Genomic DNA, 12,176 nt, shown 5'->3' on the forward strand with positions numbered 1-12,176 from the left:
AAATAAATCCAGAGCATCAATATTGTCTGTACCGGCTCCTAGAAAGAGAAGTAAGGAATGGTCCCTTCAGTGTAAGACCCTCACCTAGGCAGGTCTCTGACAGCGAACACGATACTTTTATTCAGATGCAAATCCCTGGAGATGGAGTCAGTGGCACATGGTGTGATTCATATCATCAAGTGGCTACAAAGTGAATGTGTTTACTTTAGTGGCACTTGTGCTAATGAGTCAGTGGTAAATGCCCTATTAGACCTGAGATCTGCATCTAGTAATGCTGTTTTGTTATGCTGATTTCAAGTGGACTGTTACATAAAACTGGTTTTTAAATACTAGAGTGCTGCAGAGCAGAGTATGCTAGCGGTCATTAAGGGGCTTAACAATGCCAATAACATGATAGCGCTCTTGTGCGTCAAACACTCTGGTCCAGCCTCCAATACCTCAACAACAGCTAAATGAAGTGCCATGGAAGTTTATGCAAAGATATCCACTGACATTTACTCTTGTTTACTACACAGATTAACTATAAAGTTAGCTGTAACCTTAGTTATGGTACACAGCGGAAGACCAGAGCTGTGTTAGTTGTGTTTGCTGTGTTGGCCATGTTGGGGGATCACGGGGAGAGTTTTGACAAACAGCTGGATAATAATATTATAGTCAGTTGCCAAGCAGATGCTACAAAGATGCGTTACTGAGAATAGAGTAACTGTTGGAGATTATGTATGGGAATTTCAGGAGCAGGACCACGCCTCCAAACACGCTCCTTCCAGCTGTCATCTATATAGGTTCCCCTAGTTCTGCAAGCTGATCATTCTCGTTTACGTGCCCCACCCTCCCTCCCTCCTTCTTCTCCATTCTTCAACTTCTTCACTTCTGTTTAGTACATGGGGATCTGCCAGGCCCGGGAGCCGTCGCCAGTCCCCTTCAAGGCCTTCCCCAAACCACAGCTCAATTCATGTCAAAGCGTTCACTTTTTCCTACTAAAACGCTGTCAAACATAAATGAGGATGTGGGCCCAGCTAGTGAAATATCTTTATTTGTCTACAATATCTAAATGGGTAGAAGTATACAAGTCTTAACAGTTAACTGGTACATTGTGTTTAGCTAGGTCAATACTAGTTGAGGAATTCCAGCTCTCTTCCTCAGTGTGTCTTTTGTCCTGTCTCCCTCTAATCACTGCCAGAGGTTTCTTCCTGTTAAAAGGGAGTTTTTCCTCCCCATTCTCTCACTAGCAGTTGTCTAATTGCTGGGGTTTTATCTGTACGGTCGTTGCGTTCCAATATAAAGCACCTTGAGGCAGCTGTTGGTGTGATTTGGTGGTATTTAAACAAAACTGAATTGAATTGAAATTCTCCAGCCTAGATACTCAAATGAGATCAAATGAGTTGAACTGTAACTAAAAAGCACTGTCAATATGGAGAAGCTTTACATTTTCCCTTTGAAAGAAACACAACATTATAACTGACTTAAGTGTTTGTGATAGCCTCCCAGCGTGGCGGTGTACCCAGAATCTGTAATGAATCCTCAGAGCAGCCCTTGTCTTCAGGGAGACAAAATCAGAAAATTGCCACTAGCACTTCTGCATTATAAAAAAGCAAAATGTTGTTCTGCTCATTAAATTGTTTTTATTCTAATGCTGCACTCTTGGCTTGGGTTTCACAGCCTTATGTGACAGTGTTTGATGATGAGCGAGGGCTAACGTGCCAGGGCTTAGGAAGGAGCGAAGTCAGAGGGGGGCGGAGGTTGAGGTAAGGAGCTGGCGACGTCACAGCTGTTCTCTTGAGTGACCGAGCACTGTCCTGAAGCTGGAACAACTGGGAAGTGAGCCAATTTAGTCATTTATGTCTCTGGACCTTTCGTTCTCCAGTGTCCCAATCAGAGGCAATGACTGGCTACACTAATCAGGGAGGTAGGAGGGTTGCCTGAGTCATTAACTGGCCAGAACACTTCCTCCTCCAGGAAGGTAACTGGACCTCAGAAGCTTCGGTCATTCTAAGAGACGAGGCTGGTTGGCACTGGTCACTGAACCTGAGATACTGATGCACATGGGTGATATTTGTAAGACATTTCACACAGTGATGCAGTGATAGATGCCGAAGCGTCTTTGCAAAACGACATCTTATAGTTTGTTATTCATTAAGCCTGTTCCCAAGCTTATTCTATAGGACTGCATGACAAATACAAGCAGTAGTTCTAATGTTTCTACAGTAAATTCTAGTATATTCTTAAAGATTATTAGGACACCTAATTAAAACTGAATGTTTGAATCCAGACCGAGTTCAGAGTTTAGTATATTCTGACAGCATTTCATGTTAACATCCATCGACATGTTGAAACACAGTCAGTAAATGCTGTCAAGCAACCAGTGTGATCCTGGACAGACCTCTGCACATCTCTGAAATCGCTGTTATTGGGTTTTTTAATATGAGAGGTCCATAACAAACATAAACTGTGATATTTAGAGTTTTACCCTCTGTCGTTACGAGCTGAGTAATTAAACTCAGGGTTCTAGTTTCATTATTCATTATAAATTCAGTTTGGGAAAATAATATTACTAATTACTGTTATTACTTTAATAATAATACTTACTTTTATAGTTAGATCCAATGCTTGATTCTCTGCCTGTGCAGTCTTAGAATCATCAGTCTTGGAGCTGCCTGTCCGAGTCTATGCTTGTTTTTGACTTTAAGTAGTCCCGCGAGATATTTGTCCATTAGGGCTGCCACAAACGATTATTTTGATAGTCGACTAGTCACCGATTATTTTTGCGATTAGTCGACTAATCAGATCATCATCCATTAGACGTAAAACTACAGCTTATTGCACCAGCAGCATCTGCTCTTATATAACTATCATTAGCTTACAGCTTTAAGTGTTTAAGGTCTGTGCTAACTAAAAATAAAGACAAGATGATAGTTTATTCAATTTTAATGAAATTTGCAATTGTTTCGGTTAAGTTTAATAAACTCCTTGCTATCTAAAATATAACAGGACACTGGAGTATATTCTGGAGCATCTCACACTTCTGATAATCAGCTGTCTGCTTGACGTTTATTCAGCTGTGCAAAAACTATAACTTTAATCTCAGACAAACTGATTTACTCAGGAACAAATAAAATACTAAAAAAAAAAAAAGCCAAACAATAACATTTTAAGTTATCTAAGTGACTCATATATATTTATCCTGAGTAGCGAAAGACGGCGGTGGGTTTGAAAACGATTTGCGGGGAGTCCGGTGTTCTCACGGCGCTAGTGAGCCTAGCCCCCGGCTCGCTAACGAGCTAGTGGGTAACAGACGTCTCCGAAAACGTCGGAGCGCTTTTGAAAATATGTGGTGTCCTGATAAACTGAGCAGATATTTGAGGTTTACACAGCTACATTCTCGCCTGAAAATATGTTAAACGTTTATTTTGTGACCCAGAAAGAATAATAAGAGTAATATTAAAACTAACTAGCTGCTGCCATTGTTGGAAACTGAGCTGGGCCGCGCTATGAATTCTGGGACACAGCTGCTTCTTCTTCTTCTTCTTCTTCTTCTTCGGGGTTTAACGGTAGCTGACATCCTTGTACATGCAATGCTGCCATCTTCTGTTTCAGTCCGTTATTACACTCTTAAATCCTGCCACTTATTCCTGCGTCTTTTGTGATCTTACAAAGTTTCAAACGACGCGTCGACTATTAAATCAGTCGTCGACGATTTTGATAGTCGACGTAATCGTGACTAGTCGACAAATCGTGGCAGCCCTATTGTCCATGATCATTTCTTTGAGTAGTGATGCCATAAATTATGTAGCGTTTGATTTTCCTACATTTTTATCAGGCCAATACTCTGATACAACACATCTTCTGAATGTTTCCATCCTTTTCAGTGTAATTCTCCTTGAGCCTCACAGTTCACCTGTAAATGGAGTTAATTCATAGCTTCTTGTAATTCCTATGCTGATTTAACTGAGAGGTAGTAACTGCATCTTTTTCACTTTCTTCACTTTTCTGAGCTTCACAGTATATTTTCTTGCCAGTCACCTCCTCTAGCTCTACCCACTACAAAGGAGAGAGAAAGAGACACACTGTCTCCAGCATGTCTGCCACAGGGTCTCATCAGGGGTGAGATGCCCAAGACCCTTCACCCACACCAAATTTACTTTAAGGTTGTAAAGTTGGGCATTTTCACCTACAGTAGGAGTTCATGCAAACTGACTGACCTGTACTTCTGTGTGGCCTTCATTTTTCAAGCATGCCATCTGTTACTCTAATAGCGTCAAAAACATGTATTATTTATTATATTAAATCAAAGCATTGTAAAATTAGATCTCACCTCTTCTTTTACGTGTGCCTGTGTGACTGTTCTGTAAAGTGGGCTCAGTTAAAGGCTAACTTTCATTTGTGATTTCTGCCTATTGCATCGACTGTGCGGATGCTCAGCTGCTGATGTTTCTCCAAAGTCTACTGAGTGCATCTCTAAAACATGTCAACGTTGCTTTGTGTCGTTGAAGTGGAGATTAATGATGTTATGTCTCCCTTTCAAGGACTTACTCAGAAGTAAGTAATATGTTGTCATTGTCTCACCGCTGTGGGATTTCTAGATGTCAAAGCCTGTTGAAGGTGGTCCAAATGCAAGATGAGGTGAAAATATGAGAACTGCAAATGCAGTACGTATCGCTGCAATGAAAAGTCTCTATCTAGGCCATAATTTATCTGTTGGGATACTTTTATTCCACCACGTATGATAATTAAGACTCTCATCCACAATATCTTAGGGCTGGCATTCAAAATGATGAAGACCCACAGCAGATCCATTTGCATGTTTTATTTTTCTGGTGCATTTAATGAGTGCCAGCAGAACTCAAGGATACTGGAAACTAGGTGTGTGTGTGCCAAAAAGGGAGCTGCAATACTTCATAACAAAGTAACTTCTGTAATATGTTAAAACTTCCAACTCAGTATTTTCATACTTGCACAGAGACAGTCTCATCATTTAAGGTTGACCCTATAGGTCGAGCTGTGGGACTGAGTACAGATGACGTGTTGCCTGACTTTGTCTTCATGAAGTGTGTCCACACCATGTGCAAAATGGAAATGCATTCGTGCTGTGGGTTGAGCCTCAATGTGAGCCAAGTTTCCATGGTTGATAGCTTTGAGTTAGCACGAGCACACAAGTAGGCTTTATGGCTTATTGGTCTTTTATGGCCTCTGAGGTTCTTGTCATCGTTCAAGCTAATGTCATCAGTAACTACTCCTGTGGAGATGGTTGCATTAGTGTGGTCCTGGCTGCGCTCGTTCCTGCCCTGGATTTTCATCACCGTATGACAACACTACGATAAGATGAATCTTCAGTGATCCCTGTGGGGCAAAGGGGTCAGTGCAGAATAAATTATAGATAGCAAAACAATGTAGTTTGTTTATTTGTCTCTGTGTGTGTTGGTATATCAGAGTGTTGATGGTGGAGGGTAGTAGTGATTAAAGAGGCTGTCCTTCAATAAGAATCGATATGGTGTAATTGCATCTGCGGCGGGTTTTACCTGTCTTGGTGGGGTGTTCCTGTCTTGGCAACAGAGAAAAGCCAGATGCAGCAAGGCCTCTACATACCGCCGTAAACCAGTCAGTCTGGATGGATGATAATATGTAGCACACTGTCTTTCCCCAAAGCGTTTTTAAGAAGTAAATATCGTGGTCATGTTGCCTGCTTACACATCCAGAGGGCACGAAGAAACAATGGGATTCAGTTTGAGTCATGTTTCTGGCCATCTGACAATTCTTTGTGCAGTACTCTTTGTTTAGCCCTGTCCTCATTGCCAACTCATGAGAGAAATACCTCTTTAGCTGCTAAGCTCAAATATATCCACTGCCTATCTGCTGCTTGTTACTGAGCAGGTAGTGTGCAGCTGCCACAGCATGCAGAAATACAACTTTATGAGATTGATGAGACTCATCTGGAGGTTTGATTACCACCTCACTCAGTCCTATACAAGGTTTAGTCAGTATAATTTGGGTCTACATATCTCAAAGCTGTTTGAAATTTGCATCGCATAATCAGCTCAGACAGCTTGCTCCATTTATCTTCCTTTTTTCAATCAAACCTAAATGAAAATGTTAGAAAATAGTATATAATGTCTAGAGTTGTTATCTTCAGCCAAGACAGAGAAAAGTTGAAAGCTAAAATATTCCCAATTAGAAAAGCTTTCACTATTATGTAAATATTATGTGGCTTTTTGTGTTTAATTGTTGTATTTAGGTTGCCCAGGTCTGCGAGGCTGCCCAGGAGAGTTTGCAAGCCACTGTCAAACCCATCTCTACTGTTTTTCAATTTACAGCATGTAGTGCGGTATAGATTCTCTGGTGGGTGAATATGATTCATATGATTCACACATATGATTCAGATGGCCCCGCCCCTCTCTGAGCCTGGTTTCTTCCTGTTAAAAGGAAGTTTTTCCTTCCCACTGTCGCCAAAGTGCTTGCTCATAGGGGGTCATATGATTGTTGGGTTTTTCTCTGTATGTATTATTGTAGGGTCTACTGTGCAATATAAAGCGCCTTCAGGTGACTGTTGTTGTGATTTGGTGCTGTATAAATAAAACTAAAATTGAATTGAATTTGTTACTTGATTGTTATCTGCTGCTGAGTCTCTTTAGCACTGCTAGAATTGCAGCCACTAGAAGAACACCTGTTCAATCAGTAAAATGAGTTTCACTTTGATCTGCTGACACACTAAAGCGAAAATAAACTTCGTTTTAAAGTAAAGTTTAAATATATCCAGTTTAAAATTTTCAGAGCTCTAATGTGCGGCTGCCATGTAAGGAATTAGCAGCAGCCCTGAGAACGCGCTCAGCTTTGAAATAACTTGAAATAAGAAGTTTGTTTTACCACTGTGTGCACTAAATCACAAGAGTCATGATTTTATTCAGCAATAATCGCTCATCTTATTTGCAACACTGTTACATTTTTCTGTTATTTTTAAACATTAGCTCTTTGTTCTTGTGGAAAGTAAAACGCTATTAGATGAAGCCGTGGATAAAACAGGTTTAGGATTTTTAGCAGATCAAAGTTGCTTAATGCCTGACCTTGATGGTTGATATGTGCAGTGGGATATTCTCAGTGCTAGACTTTTCACAGAGCCTCTGTGTGTAATTGCTCAGTGAGTTTGGGATCCACGCTGCTTATTTTAATCTCAGTAGTTTGGTAAGTGACATGTGCAACCAGTGACCGCCAGGACATTTTAGGCTGCTAATTTACCCATGCAGTTTTCCACTTTAGCTGTTAAATGTGATGTGTGATGTGGATTCAGTGTTGAACATTTACTCATTCACTAGTCCATCTATGAATTTCAGGGTCGTGACTGCAATTAAGCAAGAAAGCAGCCTGTGTAATGTGGTCCTGGGCAGCAGTGATGTAACTCACACATGGCTACTGTATTATTTGGGTATTACTCTAATTAGCATTGCCACTGGTTAATTTTTAAATGAGGGCAAGACAGTCAATACCATTGTGCGGTATTCCAGAAGCCTGTAACTTAGTTCTGCATTAACCGTTTTATCCTTCTTTTATTAGTTGGTTTCACTGACGTGCGTGTCCTTCATGCCTTCATGCCTCTGGTTTCTTATAATTCTCTGATGTTGACTTCTTGGAACCTAGACATCTTTAAACAGACACTCTCATCAAATATTGATGCCTTGTAGTGCGATAGGTCCTAAATGACTGCATTTGTTTTTGTTAGTTTAATGTGCTGCTCCAGATGACAACTGCTGTCACTGAGGACATGCTGGATGTGCATGGGACTCAGCTATATTCTCATTACCGTGTGTGACTCCAACCTCCTCATTTCTTTTTATTTTCTCCACATCTTACTCCGGTGTATTACTTGGCCCAGTTTACGCGCTCGTTTGCCTAAACGTGTTCTTATGTCACTCCCTTGCTTGGAGTTTAATTTCATGCTTGAAATCTTCTGAATAAAAGTGGCCGCATTGCTTAACTTTTTTTAAACTGAGCTAATATGAAAAAAGTGATTTTGAATTTGACTGACAAGAAAGAATTGTCTTCAGAGAATCAGTCAAAACTGTAAAATATTTGCTGAATTTGTAAATATTATTTAACTTGCAATTGAAAGTAGGAAAACATCGATCATGGTTATCTGACTTTGTGGAGATGTTGGACTAAATATGTTGCATGTAGGTATGCAATTTTTATGCAATTGATTGAATACTTTATTTAAAGCTGCAGAGGGTTCAGTGTGTGTCAAGTCCAGATGTCAGTTGGTTCATACAGGTTTGAGAATATCTTGTTACCTTTTAGGTGTGATACTTCCAATAATTGAATTTTGATCTCTCGGACTTGAAGCTTTGAAGCTGCACATCCTCTCCACTTTAGAGCTAAAGCTGTTTAGCTGGAAGAGCTACAGTGTGCAGTGAAAGCATCATTATTCTGGGTTGCCAGTGAGATGTCAGTATTGCAGTCGGTGGGGAGATTTGCAGCTGTTGTAACTGACTCGTAATTACTAAAAAATACTTGGTTGGATGGATGGGAGGTGTAATTTAACTTGTAACTACTCAAGTTATCTGGACACCTGCAGGTGGGTGACAAAATGCTTATTGGATTGGTTTGACATTCATCTAAGTGGTGTAAAGTGCTCTCTAACAGGTCAGGAGATTTACAGTATTGGGGTTGCGATCTAGTAACGGTCACAGAATATGAGCCACCTGTATTAACTGATGCTTTAAGGGGACATGCAGACCTACCATTGCAATATTCCAAGACCCTCCCACTGTCTTCGCTGCGTGGGGTAAACATTTTGCTCTTCACTTTAATTTTTCCTCTGATTGTACATCATCATCATTACAGACCTGTAGTTTCGTTTATACAATATGATATCTTAAAAACAGGAATAACTGTTTCACCCTTTGCACTGAGCGAAATTCTTCAGCAATCCATCATGTCTCCACATTTTGCTGATAGAAAAGGAAAAGTCTTCAGAAATAGTTCTCCAGACTTCTTGAAGGACCTTAAAAGGTCTTCTTTGGATGCTGGCTGCCTTTTGTTCTGTTGTCTCTCGCAATGATCCCAGACCAATCCAAGACTGATAGTGTTCCATTATGTGCTTTTCTACCCAGATATGATTTTACTGCAGTGTACTTGGGATCATTGTCATGAGGAAAAATAAAGCAAATGTCAATCAGATGCTCTCTAGATGGTATTATGTGGTGGATCAAACTCTGTCAGTACTTTTGAGTGTTTGTAATTCCATCAGTTTTGACAAGATCTCCAACTGCAGCTCCAACCATAACAGAGTTTCTACCATGGCTGTAGACGCTCACTGCCAAGCTTCTCTTCTCAACACCTTCGTACTGACATTACTTAGAGCCCAAAATGTCTTTAAAGTTTGGATTAATCACTCCAAAGCCCTTTTTCCCATTGATTTTTCAATCTACTTCTTGTGTAATTTTGCGTACATCAACCTTTGTTTACCTTCCTTAAGAACGGCTTCTTGACAGTCGCCCTTCCACCAAGACATTTGTGATGAGGTTTCAGCAAACAGTAGGTGCCAGTAAGGGCCAGATTCATTTCTTCCTATTTTGTAAGGACATGGCTTTGAAAATATGTTTACATTAGGATATGTTTCCTTTTGTCCTCTATTTGTCCAGTTTTCCCCAATTTTTTAACCCTTGTATGGTGTTCGGGTCTGTGAGACCCGTGTTCAGTTTTTTTCAAAAGAAAAATTAAACAATTAATTATTTTTTCACGTGTAAATGTGTTGTGTCTTTCCACTCATTCCACTTGATTATAACTGATTTATTTATAACATTTTATATAAAAGAAAAACGAGAAGCACATTAATTCATAAATGTGATCTAACAAAGGTAAAGGGAAAAAATTAACCATGTTTGCTGTTCATATGTCTTGTAATTGGGATGAAGTAAACATCTGTTGAGTAATTTAACATAAAATTGTTTGATAGTGTTAATTTGGAAAGCCAAAACTCTAGCGGGTCCACCAGACCCATGAACACTGGCTGAGTAACAAAAATACGAACACCACACAAGGGTTAAAGACATACTGTACTGCCTTTCAAGTTTTTCTTATAGATTAGTGTTAAGTGGCTTAAATATTCTGAAAATAGTCAGATACCATGACTGGGCTGAAAATGAGTGGAACACCAGTCCATGTCTCTCTTCGAGGGATAGCTCAAGACTTTTGAACAGTGCTGTATAATGCACCCTGGATCTGGTTTTCAGTAATCTGTGGTAACCTAACCTCCCGATCAATAGCTGCTGCTTTTATATTATTCTTTTATAACATCTTATCACATTAGCGTGACAGGGAAGGGGGCTTGCGCTGTGAAAAAAGCTGCATTGTGTCCAATGAAACCTGGCCCGTGTAAAGAGCAAACCAGTGAGCTGCAAGACGACTCCTCCTTGTGTTTTAGAGTAATTAGAACTTCTTCCTGCTGCGGAGTTCAGACCTAAATATTTAATCTTGAATGGAACCGTGGCAAAACATGTCATGCTGCCTGGGTCTTTTGTGTCTCGTACACACAGTCCGTGGTGGCAGAGCAGCTGCTAAGGCGCTTTTTGTTGTAAATAGTTGGTGAGTACTGGGGGCTGTGCCCGGTGGGCGTGTTGGAGACATTCTGTAGCATGTCTGCACAATTGTCTGAACGCGTAGATGTGTGTCAGAGATAAGGTGGGACTGTGTGTATGCGCAGTCTAGGGACAGCGGCAGCAGCCGGCAGCGAGTGCATGTGCAGCAGAGCTGACGGAGGCTGGAGCTGTTTTGATCAGAGAAAAGAGAGATGGAGATAAAAAGGCTCTCATCCTAGCAAAGAGGTAGCAGTGAGGCTCTACAGGGAGGGAAGAGACCCAGGCTGACAGAAAGATGAAAAACAGGCAGGATCTGGATGACAGTCAGTTTTTTGGCTGAACACTGGTAATCGCAGATGGACTATTTTTTTCCCTCTTAATGCTCACATTTATCTTCACCCTCCTTTCTTCACTTCACTTCTCTTCTCCTTCCCCTTCCCCTCTTTTGACAGATATGTGTCACAAAGATGTCCACACGCAGCTGCCAGGGAACAGACTCTGTCATCAAGCCCCTGGACACCATCCCTGAAGACAAGAAAGTGAGAGTTCAGCGCACGCAGAGTGGCTTCGACCCGTTTGAGAAGCCCGCCAGTCAGGTGAAAAGGGTCCACTCTGAGAACAATGCCTGCATCAACGCCAAGAGCTCAACTGCTGGCAAAGAGTCCCCCAAATTGCGCCGCCACTCCAGCCCTAGTTCTGTAAGTGCACCTCTCCAGCAGCATAGAAAACAGCACAGTATAGTGTCGAAGAACCAAATGCACAACTTCTAATTTTTTACACCCTTGAATATCAAAAACTTTTGGACATTAGCCTTAATGAGGGGCTGAGTATACGTGGCAGTTTGCACTCCTTTTAGCTATTTCGACAGGAGGAGGATTATAACTTGTTCAAAGTGGTGATAATTGGCTCCACATAACAACACTGATTTATGTTACTGTACGAAGTTTGAAGTGCTGTTCAATATTAATGAATCCCATTGCTTAAGAATCTAATGCTAGGGTGTTAGTCTTACTTATGTATTCACCAAGGAGCAACCAAAAAATAAGGAAACTAACTTCTCAGTAGTAGGCACGGAAAATTAATGGGTGTAGTGTATCAACGTATCATATTGGAACTTTCATTTAACATTCATGCCTAATGATAAAAGTTGTACATGCATCAAGCAAGTCACCTGTTAAAGATGCTAGCAAAATCAGCAATTGGCCTTCCTGGGAAGAATAATTGTGTTCACTTTTAGTTTTAAAAGTAGAAATTCGTTACGTTTGGGGGCTTGTCTGGGATCATCAGCGGTAGAGACATGGACCTCAATTAATGCACAACAGTTAAGTGGCGCTGTTCATTAATAAACAAAAATACTTAGTTGACTGACAAGCATTTCTGTTAACAACTTACGATGAGTGTTTAAACATCTACTGCAGCTGACTGGTCATATGCATACCTAGTTGTAGTGCAGGCTCTAACCAGCCAAATACAAATATGGTGAAAGACTAGTGTGGATGCAGGTGCAGCAATGTCAATTGACTTTAAAATAGAAGAAGATACTGTAAATTGATCATTACAGTGGGTAGTTACCCTTTTTTATCTGATCACAGCCTGCTAGACTCATCCTAA

The 12,176-nt window shown here is 40.7% G+C and overlaps 1 protein-coding gene across 7 annotated transcripts in view; it reads left to right on the top strand.

Moving 5' to 3' along the window:
* The window catches only part of cdk14 (cyclin dependent kinase 14), a 247,147-nt gene that overhangs the window by 74,922 nt on the left and 160,049 nt on the right, over positions 1–12,176 (top strand). For 6 of the 7 annotated variants that reach the window (XM_082551038.1, XM_082551039.1, XM_082551040.1 and 3 more), the window contains one exon: positions 11,018–11,263. In XM_082551038.1, the coding sequence (XP_082407164.1) occupies positions 11,018–11,263 (246 nt within the window). Of the gene's footprint in view, positions 1–10,815; positions 10,912–11,017; positions 11,264–12,176 lie in introns of those variants that run through there. The other variant, XM_082551044.1, reaches the window with a different exon arrangement.

The sequence above is a fragment of the Aulonocara stuartgranti genome, assembly GCF_965226115.1.
Source record: "Aulonocara stuartgranti genome assembly, chromosome: 11".
NCBI lineage: Eukaryota > Metazoa > Chordata > Actinopteri > Cichliformes > Cichlidae > Aulonocara > Aulonocara stuartgranti.